Here is a 27,409-nt window from a genome sequence, read left to right as displayed (position 1 = left end):
ACCCAATTTCAGAAACTACCCAAGTCCCTCCTTTCATTATTATTGATGCTGGAAGGCAATTCCTCATCTCTAGCAAGTAGATGGGAATATAAAATTCCTTCTTGGCAGAAAGGTGTGTGCCCAAATGCTAATTTATATATATATATTCATTCTCTCCCTCTCCCTCTCCCTCTCTCTCTCTCTCTCTCAGATCAAGGCTGGGGGATTTGAATTCTCCCCAGGGATGCTGCAGATCTATTCAGACAACTTGTTGACCCTGCCAGCCATTATTGGAATTGGTGGGGGCGGAGGTCTTCTCTTACTCATCATCATCATCGTCCTCATTGCATACAAGCGGAAATCCCGAGATGCTGACCGCACCCTCAAACGTCTACAGCTGCAGATGGACAACTTGGAATCCCGTGTGGCCTTGGAGTGCAAGGAAGGTGTGAATGATGGGCCCAGGGTTTTTTTTCCTTTTCCATGGCTCTGCTACTTATCAGTCTGTTCCCATTTAATCCCACCCCTTGAGAGAGAGATTTTTCCTGATTTTTTTTTTGGGGGGGGGGCTTCATTTACTCCATATACATTTTTAAACAACGGCATCGTTGTTTAAGCAATGCCATCATTTAAAGCAGGCACAGGCAACCTTGGCTCTCCAGATGTTTTGGAACTACATCACGATCCCTGACCACTGGCCCTGTTAGCTAGGGATCATGGGAGTTGTAGTTCCAAAACATCTGGAGAGCCAAGGTTGCCTATGCCTGATTTAAAGCAGTGTTTCTCAAACTTGGGTCTCCATCTGTTGCTGGACTACAGCTCCCACAATTCCTGACCACTAGTCTGGCTAGCTAGGGATGATGGGAGTTGTAGTCCAACAAGGGATGGAGACCCAAATTGGAGAAACATTGGTTTAAGGAAAAAGAAGGGGGACTCTTACCATGAAATGCAACAAGCTTTGCCACCATTTCGGGCAATTAGGAAAATGGGTTCATAATTCCACAGGTGGAGATGAACTTTACCTCTACCCTCTACTTCCTTCCCCCTAGTGTCTCCCCACATGGGTATTTCTTCCAACTGAGTTCACTTCCAGTATCTGAACTTGGCAAAGGAGAAAAGCAGCTGGGTGGCAGGCAGACTGTGGGAGAGAGGTGGAAGTGGGTGTACTCTGTTTGCTCTAAAACAAAACAACCCTCTCCTGCCACATAATGTATGATGGGCACATCTGAGTTTGAAGAAAGAGACCCACTGGTTTCACAGGTAGTTTGACTGTCCCATTATATTCCTCCGCTAGTGGGGTCCCATCCAATTCGTTTCTATAATCTAGGTGATTGGGAGGCTCACCAAAACTCATTCCCTTATGGCAGTGTTATATTTGCAAGCTGTTACTATGTGGAACAATCCAGTTGGATGGAACATCTCCTTGCCAGCACCATATAGTCCCAGCTGGTACTGGCAATGAAGCAATGCATAGGTTGAAACCTCCATGTTGAACATTCTGTACAATAGAAAGCCTCTGTTGGAGACTTTCAGAAAATGGCTTTGAAGGCACATGGTCCATTTTCTGTTGCTTGAAGCTGCAGAGGTTTGGCTCTGTCAGATGCCTGGATGGGGAGGCCACCTGGGAACCACGTAAGCCGCTCTAAGCTTTTTGGAGGAATTGACTGTGAGAAATAACAACCAACATACAATTGGGCAGATCCATATGATCCCATGTGGAGCACTGTTGTAGAAGTCCCCTTCCCGTCAGCAGCCTCCCACTTGGTTGAACCTTGCCTGAGAATGTGTACTAAGCAATTAGTTTCAACTCTAAGCTTTAATGAGATGGGTCCTGCCCTGCTCATAAAGTATCCCAATTACCTACGAAGTGGTATCATTAACCAACAATCACAAAAATCCTTGCTATGTTTGCAAGATGTTGGAGAAAATTGCCCACTTACCAGTGCTTTGTTCCTGCTGCCTTCCCTGCCCAAAATACGAAAACCTGGCACATAGATTTCTTTAGCCAGTATGGATGTGCTAAATTAGGATAAGGAAGGCACACGTTCAAAGATATTGCTTAGCCATAAAACTCACCGAATGACCTTGGGTCAGTCATGACCTCTCTGGTGAACTTACAAGATTGTTCTGAGGACAAAAAAAAGGTTTGGGGGAAAACCTTGTTCATCACCCCAAACTCCTTGGAGGAACAGCAGGACAGAATGTAGGTAATAACAATAATAGAACTAAAATCTGACCACTATTAATTTCACCATCATTAATGCCCTCCTCTGGGTCGTCGTAATATCGCAGGTTAATGTGCTTGGATGCCACTGTCCTTTGGAGTGAAGGTCAGATTTGGCCAGTACTGGCCAACCTTTTTGTGGCTCCCCCATCTAAGCAATATATTTGAGTATGGGCAGGAACCCTAACTGAGCAAGTTGGCTGTGGTTTTGATTGGAGCACAATAGGTTTTATGCTCCGCTTAGTGTGTCCATGGCTTGCTCTGATGCTAAGTCTGTGCCTCCATCTCTGGTGCTTCTGCAAGGCTGGTTCCTTATTCGTGGGTTGTCCTTTTGGGGAGAGACGGAGGGGTCAAGTGAAGCAGTTTTATTGGAGGTGGTAGATTTTTATTTGGCGCAGTTGGAAGGAAGTTAGCGAGGTTTCAAGAGGAAAAGTTTTAAAGGCAGAGAGAAGCCTGCCTGCAAAAGGCTGTGGGTCTCTCATTACATGACAGACAGATGCTGAGAAATTGGACAGAATGCTGCTTCTGATCCTGCTGATAAAACCTAATTGCCCATTATCGCCACAAGCCAGTGCCTGGGGCTGTGACCCTGCCAACTCCAAGTTGGCCCAGAGGCTGCGACAGAAGCAGGCACCTAAAATGAGATAATAAAAAAGAGGAAAGGGGGGGGGAATAGCCCTGTAGATAGAAATAGTGACAGAGAGAGGATTGTACAGGGCGGGGGGAGCATGTGGAGGAGATTTCGCCTTGTCTTCCACAGCTGGCAGATAAAAGGATCTGCTTTTAATTAAAAGCTGCAATATCTTCTCTGCCTTTTCTCTTTTCTAGTCCCACTAGTTACAGATAAGATAGTGTGCCTTTCAAGCTGACAGTTTGTTTTTTCTCATCAAACTGATCAGCCTACAGCCCTCTGCCGCTCCTAGCTTCCTTTTTAAAGTGCCATTAATTTGATTTCTCTCTCTCCCCTCCCACATCCCCCCCCCTATAAACTCTCACTTGTACAGCACTGGAACCTATGCACAAACAACCTGCTTCCTCTTGTAGGTGCCATTATAGGTGCAGGATGCCATTTCTCCTCTGGCATGCTCCTCCCAGCAAAACCAACTGCTATAGGACAAAAAAGGTGGTTCCACTTGTCAGAACACAGTTGAGGACATTCTTGTGACATAGAACTGTTTCCTCTCTCCCAAGGCTTCCTTAAAAAAATAATAATTCTGCCAGCATTTTGTCATTCTCCGTCTCTTTTCATTTGTGCAGCCAGAAAGGCAGTCTTGCGTCAAAACACCAGCCTTCAGGCCTGTACCTGTATCATGGAACTGAACCAGAAGGCATAAGAGAGATCCCTTCTGGTTTCTTTTCTGTAAATTGGGTCTTGGTTCTCTTCTCTGCTGTTGCTTTGTAACTTTGGAGGAAGCCCTTGTATCTTTGCACTGCATTTTTTCTTATGTCTTTTTAGTGGGGCAAGAAGCTCCACTAAATTTGTTTAATTTTCTGTTCCTTAAATAAAGTTGGTGATATTGTGTTAACTAGCCATAGCCATGGCCTTTTGTCACTAGACTTATTGGCCGGGATATTCCCTGACCAGTTGGGAGCTGATGCATAATTGTTTAATCTGATCTTTGTTTAATCTGATCTTTCCTTCCCAGCTTTTGCCGAGCTGCAGACGGACATCCATGAGCTGACCAATGACTTGGATGGAGCTGGCATCCCCTTCTTGGATTATCGCACCTATGCCATGAGGGTCCTCTTCCCGGGAATAGAAGACCACCCTGTGCTGAAGGAAATGGAGGTGTGGTAATGTGTGTATGTGTGTCTGCTTGGATAACATTTCAGCTTGGCTTACATTTGCCTTCCTGAGCTTTGTGAGTTTATGCCTGTGGGGAGGAGGGATTCCTGCTGCTGCAGTTTCTCTCAGTCTTCTCTCGTGCTTTCACAAGGAACTGAAGTGTCTGGGGTCTGGGTTTATTGGTGGTGCAGGCTAGACTGATGACCTTAAAGCAAGACTGCTTCACCACTTCCCACCACCCACAGGATTTGAAGATTCTGCTGCTTATATAAGCTTAGGGGGTTGTTTGTTTTGACCTCAAGTGTGTCTTGGAGAGTTTTTTGGCAGGATAACCATGCTGTTGCGTCCACCGTTAGCTGTTCATGGTGTATTTTTATTTGACTAAAGAGTGAACAACCACTAAAAATGTGAGGAAGACTTATCTGAGATTGTTCCCCAAATGCTGGCTCATAGGACCCTTTTTTCAGGGTGGGGGGATTTCTAGACTGCTAGGAGCTAGGTTTAAAGAGAATAATGGGGAAACATTGATTCATGGGTGTGATGCACATTAGGGAATGAGACTGACTGGGAGATCCAGGAATAAAAATAAAATTCTATTGAGCTTTCCCCAGTTGTTGCCATTTCTTATAGCATGTTGAACAAAAGAACAAGTTTGAAATTCTCATTTCATTCATTCTCACAGCAACCTTATGAAGTAAGTCACTGTCATCCCAGTTTTACAAAATGGGAATTCAGCCTGACCAAGGCCACCTAGCAAGCGAATGGCTGCAGCAGGATTAGAGCATTCATCTCCAGCAACCATAATTGAACCAGCTACACTGGTTCATTCCTACTATTGCTGCTGGTCCTCTATCACTAAATTCCAGAGCAAGGAGACATCAGTTCTGCTCCTTTTTCCTTCAGTTGCCCTGAGAATAACTGGAGTATTACGCCTGTGCCTAAGCATTGGAGTTGCAGAAAGATGTTGGTTGACAGCAAGTAAGAGAAAGGAGGTGTTGCTGTTGTTCTTTAGGTTGTTATGGATAGGTTAAATGGGACAAGAGCAGAGTGAGATGTATGTAATATGGCTAAGCATGGAAGATAGAGGCAGATCTGAGTAGATAGGATTTTTCAGTAAGTAGTAGCAGAATGAAACCGAATAAAAGCAAATAAGAGCAGAGACATTTTCCTGACAGTAAAATCTATCAGGGTGTGGGAAAGTCTCTTGATTGAATTGATGGCATCGCTGTCGTTTGGCACACTGAAAAATAGACTGGGCAATTTTTTTGGAAATAACTGTACAGCACTGGGCTGTTCTGTACTGCACAGCGGGGCGTTGCTGCTTTGTGCCATTGAGGGCTGTTTTCATTTCAGTGCTTCTGCTTCTGTGACATGAACTGCACTGCTGCTTCGGATCTCCTTTGCAAGCTCAGTGTGCTGGTCTTTATTACCTATGCGTTCTCAGAATGAGCCTGTGCTTTGCATGTGGGTAATATGTGTGTGTGTGTGTGTGCGCGCGCAAAACATCTCAGAAATAACTTCAGCTTCTTGAGAGCCAATGACCCGGTCAGTTGCCTCTGGCGTTTATGTGTTGCTCTGTCTCGAGGCTCTCACTGACAGGTTCATCCTTTCTTTGCAGACAAATTGTGGGGGGGGGGTGGTACATCTCTAACCAAATACTCTCTCACTCTACGGATAACTTTCTCTGAGAGACACAGTTTGTGTTTATCTTCAATGCTCTGCACACTTGGTTGGATCTTCACATATTGATTGATTGCATGTGGCTGTGTACTTCCCCTTTGATGTGATTTAAGAATACACACATGGACCAGAGGGGCTACCACTATAACTGAGATAGATGGCTGTAGTTCTGAGGTGTTGTCTCTGTAGAAGGAAAATGTACAATGGTGCTTCCATCTCTGTAACATTGAAGGTCTAGTATCTCATAATGCTGAAACCTGTGGTCATATTGAGCAGCTGGGTAGTGGGAGATTCAATAATAGACAAAGTATTTATTCGCATCATGCATGCTATCAGAAGATTTGATGGCCACCAACTTAGATCGCATTAAGGGGGTACTAAGCAGATTTGTGATAGAAGACTATTGTCATTATATGCTGCTTGTGGGGCTCCCACAGGCATCTGGTTGGGCACTGGGGTAGAATCAGGATGCTGGACTACATAGGCTTTTGATCTGATCTCTCAAGTCCTTAATAAAAGGGGCAACATGCTGGCAAGGCATACATTTCCACATGCTGGTCAGAATGATTTTTGGGTCACTGCTGCGTGGCTACCATGCTCACTGACATTAATATCAATATTTATATTAATATCACTGCTACTGTCATTTTCTGCAGCACTTGGTTTATTCAATTGGGCTTGTTTGATGCATGACCAGCCACACATTTCCAAGAGACTTGTCTGACATCATCAGGTTCCCTGGCTCCATTTCCCCCAGTGTGGCCTCTCCCTTTCCTTCCCCCCATACCGACTCCCCCTCCCTTCGCCAGCCCTTACAATGTCCGCTTAATTTAGTACAAGCAATTGTGCAAAAATTGGCTTCACGTTTTCCTGTATAGCAAGGATGTTTTTGATTGGAGAAGTGAGGGGTGGCCTTAACTTCCCCTCACCACTGACCTCACAGAGTAATTAATGTTGACGCAGGATTCGTAACATATTTGGGAGAAGTAATCAGCTCCAGAACGCGATGCAGTTATTAATTACAGAGAATCAAGCGCTTGTCATTACAAGTGCACAGGTTGCTCGTTGTAAGCTGAGCATAGTCCTGTGCTTCCGTGATCTAGTCTTACCCCAGTTGTGGGCCTGCCATCAGGCCTTTTTACAGTCGTCCTCCAGTTTAAAAAAACTGTTGAACGCTGTTAGCTCTCCAGCACAGGGAAGGTGTTGCTTTGAGTAAAGAGGAAGGGCCTCCTCCATTGTGAGGATTTTACATTGAAAATAGCAAACCATTTACAAAATCAACATATCTGAAATAAATATGGATTGCTTCTTCATTCAGTTCTTATAAATTAAAGTTCTCATTAAACTTTTTGGGACACATTTCCATTGCTCTGTTGCTTCTGTTGCTTGTGTCCTTTGTCTTGCTTATTCACTAGGGATTAATGGAGTCGAATAGGCTTTATCTATTATTTTGTTCAGTTAGTCAAGGTGGACTTCCATTAATTCATGCTGTGTTTATAGGAGCCTTCTCACAACCAATGTTAATCTGGCATTTAAAAAAACCACCACACTGTTTTTAAAATGCTCTTAGGCATGGTGGGGGGAACCTTCTGTTTTGCTACACTTTAATCTGTCATCCACTCACAGAATTTCTGGTGGAATGTACATCAGATATGTGAAGTCAGTTCATAATACCCTTCATTTTTGCTTTGGGGGGAAATGGTTTCTGCCCTTGTAATTAAAAGGGATTCCACTTGAAATGTAAAAACCAGTATCTGCGAATGAGTCCTAGTGAGTGTAGTCTGCTATCACCACTGCCCCTAGTTTCCAGTTAGGCTTTCCTACTCATGTATCCCAGTTGGCTTTCGTCTATCCAAGCATCACCTGCTAATATATCACCACTTACCATTCCAAAAAACCCTGCCCCAACTCAGCTGTAGTTTTTAGACTAAAGCATGTTGCAGCAAATATTGGCTTGGGGGAGGGGTATGTTCATGACTTTTATTAAGTTGCCCAATTTACTGTGAGCGCAGAATGTGAGTTACCTGGGTGACAGATCTGGGAGGCACAAATTTAGAGTCCTACTGTTATGCCTAGCTGGACTGTGTGAATTGAAAAGTGACACTGTTAGGTTCAAGGGGTACACGATCTGTGTAAAAATGATTGTGTGTAAAGCCCCTTATGAGTTTGAGAAAGCAAAAGTGACAAAAGTAAGTCTCAGTTAATTTCATGGCGTGTGGATTCTGGTTGTGTGTGCATGCTGGCAATGTGGAGGGGGAGAATAGCAACAGAGTGATGGGCAGATGCCTAGGTATGTTTCACGTTTTTGCTATATATTAATGCTGGTCAGTAGCAAGTGGTTACCTTGGGAAAGTCTGTTTCCCCATCTTAACTTGTAACAGAAAGTGTATCCTTTGTGGATTTTCAGATTCCGTCTGCAAGGGTAGCCTGAAATCTAAGCATCTGAATATGAAAGTTCTGCTTTTATCCTCTCTGGAATGTGCTGGAGGTTTTTTGGCCCATCTGTGTTTCAAGCTCTTGGCAGTTGCTTTGTTGTGATCACACTCTGCCTGTCATTACCTCCTTAATGATTGAGGGGGAAGAGAGTGAGAGAGGGGGCACACAGCAGCCAGGAGACAGGGACTTTAAATTACTGGTACAAGGATAAGGTGAAAACAAAACAAATGAACCACAAACCTTCCAAACACTGGCAAACAGGAGACTCTGGAGAACAGTGCACCCATTTTAAGAAGTTCCTTCTGTTTCCAGCTTTCCTCATTATTGGAGTTTGGTGGGCTTACTCCATGCATGAATCCCTGTAATTCTGATGAGTAGCCTTCCCATTATTTACAATTTTTTAATTGTAATCTGGATAAATTGGGATGACTTTAGAGTGTGGAACAGTCCTCTTGGAAACGGAAATGGGAGCCATAGGCTAGATCTGGCAGAACTTTGAAACTGCAGGGCATAATCATGTATATAAGTTCAAAGAACTAATTAAACAGAGGACATACAAGGCTTTCCCATCTGTAATTTTAATTTCAGATAAACCATATATGTTTGGTTGGTAAAATGAAATTACAAGAGGGAAAACCCTGTATTAAATATAACTGGCATGACTTTAAAAAAAGACTGATATGATGTGTTTGTAATCTTCTTTTTGTTTGTGATCTTAATTAGAATGAGTTTAGTGCTAGGTATTGCAAATGACTAGGAAGGGGTAGGCACTGTTTGTGCCCCCCCCATTTCCCTTCCCCACTCCATGTGCATGCATGTAATAATAATAATAATAATAATAATAATAATAATAATAATAATAAATTCAGAGCCAAGCATAGAGCTGCCATTAGCACCTTTTCTTATCTTAGGGGTTTGGGGTTGTTATTTCACTGCTTTTGTGCAAATTTAAAGCCTTGATTAAATACTTAATCTTTTTTGGTCATTTGCTTTTGCTAATGATTGCACAAAAAGAAGAGCAACAGAGTAAGGGGGGGTGGAGAGGGTGTCAGCTTGCAAGAGGGCTTTGCTTCATTGCTTTCCAAGTTGTAGATGGTAAGCCTAGCCTGCTGAGATCATTTATGTGGCAGATGTTTTGTGCTGCTGCTACTACTGCTGCCGCTGATGCAGCCACCACCACCCTGCTCTATTTGCAGCATGCAATTCTGATAAGATCGCTTATGTAGGACAGGACCAATTTCCGAGCTTATCAAGTGTCGCTGACTTTAGAAGCTGAGCGCACAGCCCAGATAGGAGGAACCTGCCATCTGATCCTCCTTTCATGGCTTCTGGGAGAGTGAAGGGCTTTGCTTTATTTTGATCACTGAAAATACAGGGCAGTGGCCTTGCACAAAACCGTCTGTGAAATCTACCACGAATGCAGCATTACGGTAGACAGCCCTGCACACTCAGAGCCTGGCTAGGAAGAGCCAAAGCAGTGCTGGTTGAAAGACACTTGTGCCTCCCCCCCCCCAACGGCTACGCCTCTCTCTTTGTTCTTAAACATAAAGAACTCTTTTTTGGGGGGGGGGGTAAGGAGGAAGTCACTTTGTGGGAAAACTTTGAATGGAGTGAAGTTGAGAGAAGAAACAGTATAACCAGGCATAGCTGTTGGGCTTTAGTTACATATGTCTGAGTGTCATTTGGAGGTAGGCTATGGGAGGTAATTTGGACAATCAGAAGATGAGAGGATTTTAGGAATATACATTTGGCTTCTGAATCTTCACTTCTGTAAAATCTGGTGCTGGGGGGTACTCTAGAAATATGGCTGGCTTGTGTATCTGAAATTCCTCCTCCTTCTGAATTGACCTGCAGATTACCCAATTATTGCCTGCTGGGCTTGTGTTGACATGTTGTTTTTTTCTAGACATTAGGAAGCAAGGAAAAAACACATGTTTCACACTGTGAGCATTTAGTTTTCAATGACAACCTTCAGTAGCTGCTAGTGAGAGCCATTGATTGGAGCCGATAATTCCAATATGTGCATACTTTAAAAAGAAGAAGGTCTTAAAACATATCCTGCAGCATTGGCCGTTCAGTTTGCTCTTCTTCTCCCATTTCCCTCCCCCGGCACAGTATGCAAGACTACCCAAATGCAAGAATACTTCCTGTGATATGCTCAGATCTAGCGTTAACTAATCTCATCAATGCAGATTCTTCTACTTTTATCATTATTTATATAGCACAATCTGTACACAAGACCTTAAAGGAGGATTGAGCTGCCTGCAGGTGCAATTGGACTTTAGCTCCCAGCAGCCCTAGGCAACATGGCCAGTGACCAAAAATGATGGGAGCCTAGCCCAACAACATATATAGGACCCCTACTTTACAAAGTGACATAAGCAAAGGAGAAGTCTCTGCCCAGAGAAGCTGACAATCTGACTTTAGACAAGGGTCCATTTTAGTTTTGCCCCGGACTTCTGTATGGGGGGATCTATAGATGAAGATTCAAGAGGCTATTACTAACCAAGAAAGAGAGTTACTTGTTTCCTGAGTATGGGGCACTGAAGCACGTAAGCAATCTCTGTAGACCAGATGCTCTGATCAGATTTAGTCATTAATTATCTGCTTTATGACTAGGGAGGCACTGAGATCCACTTTGGGATGTAGGGGTGCTCTGACCACCAAAATCTGAGGACAACTCAGCATCCGCAGGAGCAGAATATATGTGGGAGAGGAGGAAATGCCCTTTCCTGATTTTTTTTTTAAATGCCACTCAAAACAAAACCAGGCATGCTTCAAATGGTATCACTAATCTCAGGGACAGACGGTAACATTTAAGACCATATGCAGAAAGTGCAAAAGATCAGAATTTCCTGTGGGGACAGCTTGGTACACTCAGATCTATCCAGGAAGAATTTGGCTGTTACTCTCCAGCCAAGCCCAGCATTTTGGCAACTTTTCTTATGGAAAAAAAAAGGATGCCCAACTGAATTCTATGTTTCTTTTAATGAAAGCAGAAAATGAGACTCGTGTGTGCAAAGGATGGAAAAGAGTATGTATTATATATACTCTTCCCCCTACGGAGATAGTCTCTATGTATGCACCTGTGCACAGATTCAAGAGAATCTTATATAGTAGGCTTTGCAAGCACTGTAAAAAGGAGAAAATTAAAGTATCATATATATATTTGAGGCAAGTCAGTTGAAAATTGGTTGATATGTACGTGTTTGACATTAGATCCACAGAGTGCAGAAGCCAAAGAATGACTTTTATATGGCAAGGTGGAATGGGGGACAACCCCATTGCTTTGGAAGCATCCAGAGTGGAGAGATTATTGGTCAAAGCAGTTGTACGGTGTACAGGATGGATACGGGATGCAACAGACTTTTGAAAGGACTTGCACGTTCTTGCTTTATCCTCTAAATCATCACTAAATGATTGTTTAAGAAACTCTCCCCAAACGGCAATTCTCAATAATTAGAATGTGGGAGGACAGAGAAGACAGTTCTCACTTTGAAAGTGAATTTTCCTGGTTGTTGCTAAAGTCCACTGACTGTCAGGAGAGCGGGCTTATCTGTTTTGCTAAGTATTCGTGGCCCTTAGGTCCCTGTGCGTGGCCTTTTGAAATACCGAGTCAAAGGAACTCTTAAGATAATCCTCTGGACCTGAATCTAATGAAGTTTTCCCTCCCTCAGGTCCAGGCAAATGTGGAAAAGTCTTTGACCCTCTTTGGACAGCTCTTGAACAAAAAGCACTTCCTGTTGACCTTCATTCGCACTTTGGAGGCACAGCGCAGCTTCTCCATGAGGGATCGGGGCAACGTGGCCTCTTTAATCATGACAGCGCTGCAGGGCGAGATGGAGTATGCCACTGGGGTGCTCAAGCAGCTTCTCTCAGACTTGATCGAAAAGAACTTGGAGAGCAAGAACCATCCAAAACTGCTCTTGAGGAGGTGAGTATTTCTCTTGGAACATGTTAAAGTGTCTTTGTGAGTTTTTGCTGAGGCAAGCTTTGGTGTTAAACAGAACTTGACGGGGGGCGGGGAGGGAGAGCGCAGAAATGTGAATAACTCACAGACTTCCCCCTTTCATACTTCACCCTTTACATATTATATTCTAATATAATGCAAGATAGTCTTTGCCACCCTTGTACCTTCCACGTGTTTCGACAACAACTCCCCTCAGGCCTAGCCATGCTTGCTGGAGCTGATGGGAGTGGTCATCCAAAACATTTAGGAGAAGCAAGTTGGCAAAGGATGATGTAGGATGATGAGCACTCACAGGCTCTCATGAGATGTCGTTCTATAGACCAGGGTGGGCAGAAGGAAGACCTCCTGCTAGATCTCTGAGTGAGATGCAGTACATCAACATGGATTTCTCGCTCCTGGTTTTTTAACAGTAGCAGCAATGAAATGAATTTTCCCACCTAAATTTGGTTGCTGAAATGAATTAAAATTAAGCAGAAGTGGACTTTTATGTGGGAAAAAAACTGAACTTAGTTCAATTCTGCTACTAATAGAAAATTCCATGGCTCAGAGGCACCCTGTTCTTTCATTCTTATGTATGTCTTTTGCATCTGGCTCTGGCTAGTAGATATTGAGGTTCTTTGGGGGGGACAAAAGTAGATTCAACAAGCCTACCTCTACTGTAGACTACAAGTATTTTAAATTTATTGAACTCATAATATTACTCCTGTGACATGTGGCAAAGAAATAGTTATTATTTTCTGCTGCAACGCAGCTTAGAGGAGTGCAGTGGACAGAGGAAGATAAGTGCCTTGCCCGTGCCAAGGAGCTTGCAAATTATTTGATAAGGGAGTCAGTGGTAAAGTAGTTTGGATCTTACTCTGTAAACAGGTCTATGCAAATTTTACGATTCTGTGCTCAGACCTTGCAAGGAAAGAAATGGTTATTGGGTGGAAAATTCAATAACCCAAGAATCTTCCCCCTCTCCCTTCTGTCTTTAAAAAAAAACAAGAAAATTGAAGCCCTTAAGGTTTCAGAGATGGGCTTGAGGGTATGTGGGCAACACATGATAAGAGCTTAGAAACCAGAGGTGGGTCTTTGCCTTTAAATATTTCTTCTACACAGCCTTATTTTGTGAGTCAGATAATCAAACCATTGGTGGGAACAGCCTCCTGCCTTGGAATTATATGCATAGTAGGGAGAATTTTTTTTTCCAGAACTCAATAGATGTCCTATTTCTGTGTTTTAGCTTAAGAACAGTCTCACTGTGAGAGCTGGCATCATTTTAAAATTGGAGTGCTAGAAATGGCAGCTGTTTAGTTAATTAAAACTACTTATCACTGAAGGTTTAATGTAGATTTTTGCCACTTCTCACTGCACCCTGCATTACTTCCACTCTCACCGGCGGTATCCTTACATCCTTGGCTGCCGACTGCAGCAAGTCATTACCTGTATTCTTGCATCTCAACCAGCAGTCTGTCCCACAAACCCTGCATTTTACAAATATTGTAAATGCTCCTGGATGGTCCTGAGGTTGTTAATAGCAAACTCTTTCACCCTGCATCAAAAAATGACTGTGGGCTTTCTTCTGTTGCCCCTTAAACACTATCTGATGTTTTGAATGGATGGCACCAGGAGCAGGCTTCTTTGCTCATGGGTCCAAGAGAGAGGTGTTCTCTTCCTATTCACTTTTGCATTGGGCTCTACCTTCCCTTGTCATTATTTTCCAATTGTTTCTTCAAGGCAGATCCACACCACTCCTCCCAGGTGATTGTTGGGATGGTTAATGTCAGAGCCCAGCAGATTTTCTTAAGCAAAGAGCCTCGAGACAGGTGAGGGAAGAGTGTGAGCTAGGGGCAATGTTCCAGTTCCACTCTGCATCTGCTCTGCTCCATCAATTTTTAAATGGTAGCTAGATAGGTCTCCTGTATCACAGGCCAATGAATATTGAAAGAAACACCAGCTGCAGAACCAGTGCAATTATTAAACATACACCATGGTGTCTGTCGCCGTGCTTCCCCTTCTTTGACTTTAGCAATCCAGTCCTTGAAAAGTTGTTCCTAATGAAAGCCAGTATTTAGAATAACAGCACATTAAGAAAATATATTTAAGATTCCTTATCTGATCATGGGTCATTTGGAACAGTGTGGCGCCAAAGACACAAATGAATATCCTTTCAGAGTGATCAGCCTAGGATTAGGTCCAATTCACACTTTACGCAGCAGTTGCACATTCTGTGTATATACTTGTTTTTGCACTAGACACCATTAGCACATGAAGGGAAGATGCATATCTGTATGCAGGCAATGAACATGTGCCTGAGATGAGTTCCTTTGCCAGCATCTCCCCACTGCATATTCCTGCATGTTTGAAAATGTGCTTTACATGTCGTGTTGGTGTACCTGTGGCAAACAGAACTGCCACGTGCAGTGTAAAACTGAGAGGGTCTGTAATACCCTTGTTAGGTGAATGAGCTCAGGAGCCAAAGGATGGGGACTTAAGAGAATATAGTGTGTGAATTAGCTCTTATTGCGAGTACAGTCGTGGTGGATATAGCGAAAACTATCTAAAAATGGGGGGAATTTTCAAATGCGCAGTGAACTGAGCAGGAATTTGAACTTAGGTCTCCTGGATCTTAGTTCAATACTTTAACAATCACAGCACACTTGTTCCTATAGGGTTGCCACTTTCAGAACATAAGCCAGACCCACACACTGTTTCATCCATCAACCAGAACACAGCCTGCTGCCGAAGTCAGGCTGCAGCAGGAGGAGATTAACTGGGCAATGGACTGCATTTAGCCTCAGATTTTATGAGAAAGTGAAAGAGAAGGTTTATGGGCATTGATAATGTGCTTCCTCTTGCAAGCACTGATCTGCTCTTCTAGAAAAACAAAGTCAGGGAGGGAAACTCCATTTAATCAAAGCAGAAGGTGAAAATTGGCACGAATTATATTTGAGCCGACTACGTGAGAAATAAGAAAAAATAAATTTTAGGGACGCGGGTGGCACTGTGGTCTAAATCAGAAGGTCGGTGGTTCAAATCCCTGCTCAACGGTGAGCTCCCGTTGCTCGGCCCCAGCTCCTGCCAACCTAGCAGTTCAAAAGCACGCCAAAAACTGCAAGTAGATAAATAGGTACTGCTCCAGCAGGAAGGTAAATCATGTTTCCATGCGCTGCTCTCGTGTCGGTGTTCCGTTGCACCAGAAGCGGCTTAGTCATGCTGGCCACATGACCCGGAAAACTGTCTGCGGAGCGGACAAACGGCGGCTCCCTTGGCCAGTAAAGGGAGATGAGCGCCGCAACCCCAGAGTCGTTCGCAACTGGACTTAACTGTCAGGGGTCCTTTTACCTTTTTTTAGACTTCAGCAACAACAGGCAAGGTGGTTTCTCTAAAAGCAATCTGCAGTAATTAACTCTTCCCTCCTGCCTGATTCTCCCATTGTTTCATGGGAATTCCACTCGAAATCTGTGCAGCTTTTGGTGGGATTTTGATTGTTTTGGTTTTGCTATTTTCAATAACACCCCTCAGCCCCTCCCTTCTGCTCCCTTATAACAGTGAGGAGGCAGTTTCCTTCTTGAGGTCATTAGCGTCGCTTGTACTTTTGTGAGCATTTGAATATGAAATAACTGATCTGATGATTAATAGATGGAGCAGCCAAAAAGGCATAAATAAAGAATTTCAATCAGAGCCACCTGCATATTTTTTTCTCCATTTTAAGGAAGAAATGTGCATAGTTTTAAATATTGTTTGATAAGTATGTTAAGGTGAATCTTAATTTTTGTAACCGAGTGATGTTTTCATTGGTATGAGCTGATGAACGGTGAAGGCAGTCTACACAGACTCAATTCTTACAGCCCTGTCTGTATACTAATCTGCTCAGGTCTCTGGTGATTAAGCCCTGAGCCTCCATCAGCAGCTCTCTCTGTCTGCCTACAACTGTCTACGGTTTCAGTTGTATCCTCTTCCCAGCTCTCCCTTTGGCCTTGGCCTTGATCTCCTCATCCTGGGCTCCTTCTGCTTTGAAATACTTTGGCTGTGTGTGGGGGGGGGGGAGATGTGCATAGGAAAATATATTGAAACTTCCTTCCTGCCATCCCCCAGTTTGCCATGTGATGTGCTTTAGACTGGAACCCTTCCTTCCTAGATGAGAATATATTTAGTCATGGACAAAAAGCAACACAATGATCATATAATGAGAATATACATTCTGGAAATGCAAGAAGGTTCACTTGCAGTTAAATGCAATTACTAAGCATCCGCACTCTGGAGTAGTATGTATAAATATAAAATCCAAATCTTATATTGTCAGTATATAATAGCACATCAATGGGAAGCTAGTATGATGCCCTGTTTCTTTACAAAACCTTAATGAGGATCCACTGATATATTGACATATGAATAATTCATTTTTTGTTATATTCAGCAGTTTCTCGAACTGATGCAGACATTGGGAACTTGGCAAACCCAAGAATCGCTAGAGTTTTAGGTTTTCCATTAAATGTCAGTATATCAATATACACTGCTGTGGATCCTCCTGATGTCACTACATTGATCTGTTTAACATGGTCCCACACTCAGATGGAGGGAACTGAGACTCCTTAGCTTTTTCTTAGCATATCTCTGTCCAGTCAAGTATTAATGGTGTGCTAGAAATGATAAGTGAGAAACAAGTGCAATAAAACCAAGCCTCTCAGATGCAGATAAAATTTGGGCTCTTTTTATCCCACCTTTCTCACAGTACTAAAGAGGAGGAAGAAGCTTTTCATTGATCACACTCTCTCAGATACAGTGGGATTTATATAAATTGCTCTCCCATATTTTGCTGTAATAAGAAACCCATGACTGCTGTGGATGGGACAGGCATTTGAATTGCTGCTTAGACATACAAAAAATTAAACAAAAACCCTGTTTGAAAAAAATTGCAACCTATTCTAGACTCATTCATGTGAGTCTAAGCTGAAATTGGTTGTAGACATCCCCTCCACAACCTATTGCAAGAAAACAAACAAAACCCATATTAATGTTTCAATGGGGGTATAATCAATGGCAAGAGGCAACTCAGCTCATTACTAGACCAGACCAGAGATTGAAATGATGCTTGGCAGCATTGTCTGAAGCATCATTTAAGCTTCTGGAGGCTGTCTTCCTTTGTGGGGAGTGAACTGGGCCAGTTGCTCCCCGCCCCCAATTTTGGAAAGACTATGTATTTGGATTTCCTTTTTAAGGGGAGGCAGTGTCTACCACCTGGTTTTGGAGTTGGTCAGTGTGAGCTCTGTCATGGATGCTTTAGCTGAGATTCTTGCATTGCAGGGCAGGGGGTTGGAGTAGATCACCTTTGGGATCCCTTCCAACACTACAGTTCTGTGATTCTATGTTCAGTTATGTATGGCTGTTACAGAGTACTTTCCAACTGAGATTATTCACTGATATACAAAAGTATTTCAAAATAGTTCAGAGTTTTCTTGCCTTTCCCAGCTATTGCTCTCCTACAAAATGTTAACTGGGAAGCTTTGTGAATTCCATTAAACTCAGTGGAGAGACAGATCCTTGAACTCCTTAGAAATGCGGAGCAAGGGCCAGGAGATGATTCTGGGGAGTAGTCTCTGGAGATTCGTTGGTGGAGGTTGGGTCAACTCTCTTTCTTTAGCTGTATTTTTATTGCTGTGGCCAGCAGGAGTCCAGGTTTTACTCTAATGAGCTCTGTGGGGGCAAAGTAGGATTGGCTGTTGCCAGGACTATCTTTAGATTTTGTCATGGCAACACCCCCCCCCCCCCGGTGTTCTGGCTACCTTCCTCTTTGCTTTGAGGTTCCTGCCTTTCATGGTTTGACCTTTAAAGCCTTTAAGAGAAAAAGCAAAAGGATCTGAGACTTTGAGAAAAGATCAGAGGCCTCTGATTTTTCCTGTTCTCACACTTACTCCCTACCTCCCCTACAGGACTGAGTCGGTGGCTGAAAAAATGCTGACAAATTGGTTCACGTTCCTTCTGTACAAGTTCTTAAAGGTAAGAGTGGAGCATCTTGTTAACCACATAGAATGAGGCTGGGGAAAAGATTTGGGTGCTTGATTTGTAAGAACCATTGCTTGTGCCTTGGGAATCGGGAACACTAAGGTTTGGGAGGGTTGGCTCCACATTTGGTATAACCCAATTTTCAAAAGAACTAAGCTAACAATTGTTACCAGTCTTCCTATTCTTTGTTATCACCACATGAACTTCTAGATAACATTTAGAGAACTTGGTTAAGTTTAGAAGTCACTCTGATGCACAGTTCCACTCATTTTCCTGATACCTAACCCCAACCCTTCCCCCCCTTCACAATAAATCAGTTTGGTGCAGAGGTGGGTTATTCTTTTTTCGGGAGGAGCCAATAAAGGGAGGGACTGAATGAGGAGAGAACTGCTGAAGGATGATGGAACAGCATAAACCAGGCACCCCCAAACTGCAGCCCTCCAGATGTTTTTGGCCTACAACTCCCATGATCCCTAGCTAACAGGACCAGTAGTCGGGGAAGATGGGAATTGTAGTCCAAAACATCTGGAGGCCCGAAGTTTGGGGATGCCTGGCATAAACCATTGAGCAAACTACATGGAAGGGGGGGGGGAGGAAGGCAATTGTCATTGTTAAACCAGAATTGATGTGGCATTGAATCATTTCCCAGGATCTCAGTGGAGGTGACATGGCTGCTGCTGCAGCTGCATTAAGTTGGGGCAAGGTTCCTTCCCCGCCCATTACAGCTCATTAGTATATAGCACATTTCTTCCTTCGGTCTTGTCTGCTGGAGAAAAATAAGTAGGCACAAACAGATTCCGTGGGGGTAAAACCTGCAGGCCCTGCCTAGCCCCGAGCTGCTGCACCATGGATGAATTATGGCTGCCATTGCCTGGCACTGCTATGGCCCATGTGTCAGGGGAGCTGTAGTTTACCCACACTCCAGAAGGAAACCCAGGTTAATGACAGTTACATAGACCTGTTTGTCAGTCAAAAGTGATGCTTCACTGGGATCATGCCAGACTTTCACTCAGCAAGTCATTGTGGCGCGGAGCTGTTTTTTGTGGGATACCATTCCTCATTAAGATAAAGAAAGCTTGAATTGTTTCCAAGCAAGTTGAGAGCTATGCAGAGACTGCAAGTGATCGGCCACTGAGAGGTGATTTATGTTATCGCTTACATGCACTTCGCTCTTTGCCTCTGTCTAGGGAAGTCCCATATCTATAAACGTATATCGCTACTGTAGAGCATATATCACTTTGCAAGGATATAAGGAGAACAGTGCTTTGTTGCTGTTTAAACATTTTTTCTTAAAACCCAGCTGTATATCCTTGTTTCAGTGTACTGTCTAATCGCCATTGCATTAAGTTGGATCCTATGGGCTACAATGTTTACATAATTCTAGCTACAGCTCTTGCATGACTTTGGGATTTGGCAGGGGCCAGGTGAGGGAATAATTTAGGAGAGCTCAGGTGGTGAAGTCATGGAATACATGAGTTTGTTGGGAGAAAGGCTAGAAATGGAAGGAACCCATTCCTAATATACTGCTGCCTCTGCCACAGACTCACAGCTGTAGAGACTGCCTGAAGCTTGGTATGGGGTTTGGCTCCTTTCCAACTCTACACTCCAAGGGATTCTGTAGCCAGAAGCTTCTTTATTTTATTTTTGCAGCTCTTCTGCAGAAGCCTCAAAGTTCTGCAATAGCCCACTCTTTAAGGAAGGTTTGTGGATCATGCTTTGCATGAGAAAAGGTCCTGTGTTCAATTCCCAGCATCTCCAGGTATGACTGAGAAGAAGCCCTGTCTGAAACCCTGAGGAGCTGCTGCTGGTCAGACAGTTCTGAGATAGATGGACCAATGACTGGACTCAGGCAACCTCGTATATTAGTATATTTACTGGGTCTGTGACAGTACAATAAAGATAATAATTCTTGAATTTATATTCTAGAGTTTTTAGGAGACCCCTGTTCCCTTCACAGAACTTAACAATCAACCAGGGATCTCTGGGAATTATAGCTCTGCAAGGGGAATAGGGGGGATCTCAGTTCTCAGCATCTTTAATAAACGGCACTACCCAGGATTCTTTGGGGGAAGCCATGACTGTTAAAGTGCTATTGCTTTAAATGTATGGTGCAGATGTAGCCTTAGTCTTAAATGTAGAGTTCCTATATAGTCATGACCAAGAGAAGGCTCCATGTAGACAACAGGAGCCCATCTGGTGCTTTAAAAACACAAACGCACAGACACACATACACAAAACACCCCTCCTTCAAAAATATCCCTGTGCACTGAGCTCTTGAAATAAATAAATTACATTCCAAGCTGGAAAAAGGAAGGGTTGACTTCATGCTGCTGGAATTTGGCAGCGTCATTTGTCACCACCCAAATCCAATGGGCTGGCTCTTTCCATTCCTCCCTACTGGGGTGCATGCAATCACAAGTATATAAATCTGTGCTGCAGGTTAGTTACCAAGCTGCCTTGAGGAAGAGGAGCAGGATCACATCTGTTGCTGGAGTTCCTTTCCATGCAACATTCTCCTTTCCTCTTCCCACATCTCTGAAAGGTACAAAGCATTGAAAGGAATCCAGCCTACCAGAACTGTTGCCATTGCAGATGGTCATTAGTGAGTCAATGTATACTGAGTTCTAATGATAACACACCCACAGACCTATAGTCAATGTTGTTTTATATGCTTAAGCTTTTGGAAAGTATGGTGCCTGGATGCATTTGAACATTGATCCCCGCTGCCCCTAGATTCACTGCATTCAGAGAAATGGGCTCTACAGTCTCAGGGCAGCGTTCTTTCACAGCACAGATCAGAGTACACATGTAGTGGCTTTGCCCCAATTGATTTGGGGACAAAATATTTCATCAGCTATCCAACTAAGCAAACTCCCCCTAAATCTCCTGTACTTGCTCTTGCTGCCCATTTACCAGCCCAAGGCTGCTCCATAGAGACATTTTGACTTCCCGTCTGACAGCTACTTGCATGGCTATTGGAGCGATGGAAAAGACCTGATTTTATGCTTGAATCATGGTACCAGCGCATGTGGTAAATAGTTTTATCAGAAAAGTTTACTCATGTGAATTGTCTTGAGTATGGACCAGGCAAAGCATGATGCTTTTGCTGTAACCCGATTTCCCTTCCTCTCATTTATAAACGATTCAGTGGAGGAACTCCTCCCATCGGCTACCCAGATGATCTTCTGGAAAGACTCGATATAACAATGACCTCAGGCCATTGCCTCACCTTTCTCTTAGCCTTCTCTTCCTCCCCTCGGCACCTTTACTCAAGATATATAAGAAACTGTGACCCATTATTTTGTTCTTTTAATCTCCCTTGCTGCTTGCTTGCTTGGTTGTTTTGTGCTTGTGTGTTCTGTTGCTTGTATTCTACAGGTCAAAATTCTTCAATAAAAACTTACTGCAAAAAAAGATAGCTCTGACAATATGTGAGAAGGAAACCTTGCTGGTTTTTATTTTGTTTGGAGTGGCAGTAAGCCAGGCTTTTTTAAAATAAACACACACAAAAGATAAAAACAGACTGGTCAAAAACTCACCATATGGCAAGTTTTAGTTTGAGAGTATATGAAGGAGAATGAGAACGAGAATTTCCCTAGACAATAGAAGGGTGCATTCCCTATAGACATGCTATTGCTGACTATGATGTAAATTTGTAGTTTAGTTCATTGTGTTCAGACTTTGTTCTTAGAGTTCTTCAACCATTACATCTCATACAAGCCATTGTCATTTGAGCCAAGTGCACCATGGTTGTAGCCACCTATCTTTATCCTGCTCTGTGTTCCAGTCTCCTCAGTACAAAAGAGCAATGTATGTAACCAGCAGCAAGAGACTGCTCCCATTAGCTGATGTCTAGAATATCATTTCTCTGAGTAGCTTTAAAGGAATGAGGATTGCAGGTGGTTGTGAAATGAGAAGTACCAGTAGTTGAGATACTTGAAATAGGCTTCCCCACAAGCACTTTGCCATAAGGGAAATATATGGTCCCACCTCACACTGTGTCACACTGTAGCAAAAGCACATGCAAATCCAGCAGGTGAACGTACTTGCATTTTTTGGTGTGTAGCTGTTGGTGAATTTTTGTGAAAATGTGTCTTTGGAGAAGGACCTGGCAAGGGAATGCCTCTGCGGCTGGGGCATGAGTTTGTGTTGTTGGGTCAAAATGAGCTGTTGATGACCAGAACAAAGGAAAGAAAGAATGGTGGTATCTCATATTTACTGCCTTTCCTGTAGGGAAGAGTTTGTAGGAGCACCTCTGATTTGCAGCACTAAGGATGCCCCCTAGATTTGGCTTATGTTTGTACACTTGCCGGTTGGCCCATATGTCCTCAGATAGGCATGAGTTATTCTCATGGGTATGTCAGGGACCAGAAGAGGTGGTGGAGCTAAGGACTCCAAATCAGAAGTGGGAGAGCATATGTGGCCAGTTCAGAAGTGCTGCGACCCAACAAGCTTGTGGGGACCAGTGTCTCTTCAGTCAGAGGATGTGGCACTGCCATCCTTCGACTCAGAACTCTCTTGAAGACCTAGTGACACCAGAAGCTCTGCCTCTTCATTGCAGAAGTAGCTCGACTCAAAGCAGCACCTTCCAGTATGGGCAGGGGGGCTAACAATTAGGATGCAACTCTTGCTGCTATATAGAGCCGAGCTCTGCTCTCCCATAGCTCAGCGCTTACCTTATCTCCAGCCTGAGCCCTTCATGAGATGAACACTCACAATAGGTGTAGCATGCAAGGATGTAGCCTCTTGTGACAGCTACACAGCAACAGCACAAGGCCCTTAAAGGAATGAAAAGAAACCCTGCCAATCATCTGTGAGGGAAATGATATATTGATTCAGCACCACTGAAAGCTGAGATCAATGTGCTGCTCTTCTCCCTTCTCTCTCTGTCCTCTCCCCGCTTCCTCCTCCCTGGCTGCCCAGGTGTCGTTTGTGGCAGAGGTAGGGACAGGCAGGCATCGTGGAATCGGCAGGCCCGGGCAGTGGTGCTTTTGTTGAGGCCTCGAGCGCCATTCATCAGCCTCCTAATGAGCCATCCCAGGGAATGGGAGAGCGAAGCAGATAAAGAGGAGCATTGAAAAATGCACAATATTAGGTGCCTGATGAGCTAAATCTCATCAATAAGACACTGTGAGCGTTAGATAGTTTGGCTCATGCTGCTTCAGACTTTCTCTCCACAAACGCAGGCACTCACATGCAAATGCCAATGTTTACACTTTACTCTGCATCCTGCAGCTTCTCTTAATCCGTTGAAGGTTAAAAGAGGTGCTCTTCTCAAGAGCATTTGGTCTGTTGGCCCTTCTGCTTTTCACAGGTGCTGGGGTCTACAGCCACTGTGCCTACTTAATATTGGCCAGGGAAAGCTGTAGATAGGAGGACTCCTGGAAACAGTGCTGAGTTGTCAGTGGTGCAAAGGTAATGGAAGCATTTACATACAATATGTAAAGAGCAGAGCAGGCCTCTAGATCCTTCAGCTTATTTGTGAGATCTCAGCCCTGCATTTGTGTCATAGAGGGCCAACTGATCAGAGGTAGAGCATGCAGAAGGCCCCACGGTTCAAGCTCTGGAATCTCCAGTTAAAATGATATAGGGTCAGAGGACCTGGAAACATCTCTAGCAGAGATTGTGGTGTTTTCAGTAAGAGTTCATTGTAGTGGTTACAGTGTTGGACTGGGAGAACCAGGGTTGAAATCCCTAGTCGGCCTTGAAGCGTACTGCGTTGGGTTTCTTGTACGCTGCTTAGAGATGGTTGTGATTAAGCAGTATACAAATAGTTGAAATGAAATAGATTCATTTTGATAGGTCTACTCTATCTAAGTTACCAACAACCATTACTTTTAATGTGCCTACTCTGAGTAGGTTTTACATTGGATAGAATCCTAGGTTAGCTTTCCTCATTCTGGTACCCTCTTGATGTTTTGGATTATACAAACTGGCGGGGGCTGATGGGAATTTCACTCCAAAACATTTGGAAGGCACCAGGCTAAATTGAGGAAGGCTGGGCTATGTTCTGGAATTGCCATACTTTCAGGGTTTGGGGGAGCCATCTCGGCAAGTTATCGGTGGCTTTCTTCATGTTTCATTTTGTATTTTATGCTCAAATGTTTGGTTTTGCCTCAGTTGCATTCCTTCTAGGAACTGGGCTCAGAGCCGTGAATTCTAAAAGCTCATCCCATACTGACTGTGCAGTCACTGTCCTGTCGCATAAAAGTGTGTTTTGGTCTATGTTCTTTTTAAAAGATTGAGCACAGACTTACGATGAGCCCAGGAAAAGCATCGTCTCCTTGCACAAAGAGGTTGTTAGAGCTATGTGGTAGGTGCTGGCTGGTGTCTTGCAGTCAGCTGCTAAAGTGCTTCTCATCTTTGCAGATCAGCACATAATCCCTGCTCCAAGGCTGTTGGGGAGCATGTGGTGTTAACATAAGTCCTTGCCTAAAGATGCCGAGTTACCTTTGCCTGGTTTTATGAGCTTGGTTACTATTTTATACTTATTTGTTTATCCCATCCTTCCTCCTAAAGGAACCCATGGCAGCAAGCCACATCCACAACAAAACATTTTTAAAGCATTCTGAAAACAGCTACAGTGGTACCTTAGGTTACGAATTGAATTCATTCCGGAGGTCCGTTCTTAACCTGAAACCGTTCTTAACCTGAGACGCGCTTTCGCTAATGGGGCCTCCTGCTGCCACCACGCCACTGGCGCGCGATTTCCGTTCTTATCCTGGAGCAAAGTTTGTAACCCAAGGTACTACTTCAGGTTAGCGGAGTTTGTAACCCGAGGTGTTTGTAACCCAAGGTACCACTGTACAGTTTAAAACATACTCTCATCCAGTGATTTCACAGTTGCCAGGAACACTCCTTCAGCTGTTGAATGCCTGGGTAAACAGCAGTGTTTTCAAACTCCCCCTGAAAGTCAATAATGATAGAGACAATCACACCTAACCGTGGCATTCCACAAACAGAGCCACCACTGAAAAGGCCCTGCCCATGGGTCATGGCCCTCTTCTCCCAGTCACAGCCAACAAGGCCTCACTAGCTGTTCATAGGGGTTGAGATAGCTGATAATGGGGAAGGTGCTCTTTTAGTTCCTTGGGTCATTTAGGTTTCATATGCTGGCACTATGAGCTTGGTTCACCTTCAATTTTGCAAGTAGCTCATTGGCAGCCAGTAAAGTGCTTTCAGAACTAGTGGCACATAGTCTCATTTGACTGCCCCAGTTACTAACCTAGTAGCCTCATTCTGTACTATAGCCTCTGGACTTTATTCAAGGGCAGGCCCTCATACAGCACATTGCATTACAGTACAGAAAGTCACCAAATACAGCACATAGCAAAATGTGTGTGGTGGGGGAGAGATTTGAGATTTTGGCCAGTCTTAGACAGTATTCAAAGTGCTGAAGACCAAGGATGGACGGAGCCATCTTATTTCCAGTCTGCTTCGACTTTGCATGTGTTTATAAGTCTGTTCCATCCTATTTCCACATTAATCTGTGGTTTTTAAAAGAATCTCTATGAAAATTAATATTTACACATTATTGAAATACTTATTTTATCACAAAAAGCTTATTTAAATATGTATTTTATCTCAAAAGTATGCATTTCTTAACATGTTTTATGTTAAAACATGCCATTAATAGTTTTTTTTACACATTTTGGTGCATATTTTGAGCCATAAAATACAGAGATGTGCAACATCTGAATAATAATTGCATTCCAATCTGTATATTAGTCCAGGAGGTGCGAATTAGGTTGGTCTGTTTAAAAATGTGGACTGAATGTAATTATCCTCTACTCCAATAGACACTCGCTGATTTATTCTACAGTAGGATCCATCCGGATTTCAATTGCCTTTTCCATGTAGCCAACCCATCATATCAGAACTTGGTGCCTGCCAGTGATATCAGCATACAAGGGGGGTTGGGGCTCAAGGTCTTCTATGGCCCTGGCAGGTACCATTCATGCCTCTAGCACAGGGGTCAGCAAACTTTTTCAGCAGGGGGCCGGTCCACTGTCCCTCAGACCTTGTGGGGTGCCGGACTATATTTTTTTTTGGGGGGGGAATGAATGAATTCCTATGCCCACAAATGACCCAGAGATACATTTTAAATAAAAGGACACATTCTATTCATGAAAAAGCATCAGGCAGGCCCCACAAATAACCCAGAGATGCATTTTAAATAAAAGGACACATTCTACTCATGTAAAAACATGCTGATTCCCGGACCATCCACGGGCCGGATTTAGAAGGCAATTGGGCCGCATCCGGCCCCCGGGCCTTAGTTGGGGACCCCTGCTCTAGCACGTACTGCACCTACAGATCTCTCAGCAAGTCTGGCATGGGCCTGGTGCAGTGAGGGACCCAACCAAATGCTTTGTGAACCCTATTTGCCCATGTACCTCCCTTAAGAGAAGGCAAAAGTAATTTCGTCCTTTTGTATTTGGATGTCTTAATAAAAGTGGCAAAGAGCAGGTTATCTTGGAGTCAGTATGTGTGGTAGCCTTCCTGTAAATAAGAAAGAGCTGGCTAACACATCATTTGGCATAAAGTTGATCTACTGAGCTCAATGTTGGCTTTGCTAGAGCAGATTCAGTGGCCTGTTTTAAATGGGTGTATCACTGTTAGCTTGAAACCACAATCTGCTCTCTAGCAGATCCATGCCAAATCCTCCCACTTCCCTTTGCAAACAGATATTGAACCCGCTAATTCTTATGGAAAGTTCTTCTACTATTGCATGATTATGGCAACCTGCCCAACTGCACTTTTGTACCTGGGAGTCAGACAGTTCAAGAGCAGTTACCAAACGTAATTAACTAGTTAATACTTACCCCAGGTTTTAAAGAACACGAAGCCCTCTCTGTCTGTTGTCCATTGTTTGAGACACAGAGTATCTGCAGAACCTCTCAGGAGTGAGAACGTTAAAACAGGGTTAGTCTTCAGAGGTGATCAAAAGGTAAAAAGCAATCCACTGCTCTCAAGAGTGCCTTTAAACAGCCCTGATAACAGGTCAGGCACCTTGCTCTCAAGTAATGCATGGCTCCTCAGCTGACTGCAAGTGGGAGAAAACACTGATGAGAGATCACAACAGATAAACGAGATACGACCAAGGAGCCATCTTCAATTTATTCTCCATCTGTGTTGCTTTTTTGTGCCTGAATGGTTTGCAGTTAGCTTTTATAAGTAATAAAAAGCCCTCCTTGGAAGAGGCTTGAATTTCTGGCCTCACCTGAAAAGGGAGGAGGGCAGGGAAAAATGGGAGAGTCTTGCCATGCTGGAGTGTAATTGCTACGCATGCCTGTTAAATGTACGGTCATCATTTGGCTTGTGCATTATGAGGAGACAAGACAGT

At 43.7% G+C, this 27,409-nt stretch overlaps 1 protein-coding gene across 4 annotated transcripts in view; it reads left to right on the top strand.

Moving 5' to 3' along the window:
* Window positions 1-27,409, top strand: part of PLXNA1 (plexin A1) — a 303,760-nt gene that overhangs the window by 247,652 nt on the left and 28,699 nt on the right. For all 4 annotated transcript variants that reach the window (XM_035106479.2, XM_035106478.2, XM_035106473.2 and 1 more), the window contains exons 20-23: window positions 191-425; window positions 3,850-3,992; window positions 11,783-12,039; window positions 17,991-18,057. In XM_035106479.2, coding sequence (XP_034962370.2) covers window positions 191-425; window positions 3,850-3,992; window positions 11,783-12,039; window positions 17,991-18,057 — 702 coding nt within the window. The remainder of the gene's footprint in view (window positions 1-190; window positions 426-3,849; window positions 3,993-11,782; window positions 12,040-17,990; window positions 18,058-27,409) is intronic.

The sequence above is a fragment of the Zootoca vivipara genome, chromosome 2, assembly GCF_963506605.1.
Source record: "Zootoca vivipara chromosome 2, rZooViv1.1, whole genome shotgun sequence".
NCBI lineage: Eukaryota > Metazoa > Chordata > Lepidosauria > Squamata > Lacertidae > Zootoca > Zootoca vivipara.
This window is presented reverse-complemented; position numbering and strand designations above follow the sequence as displayed.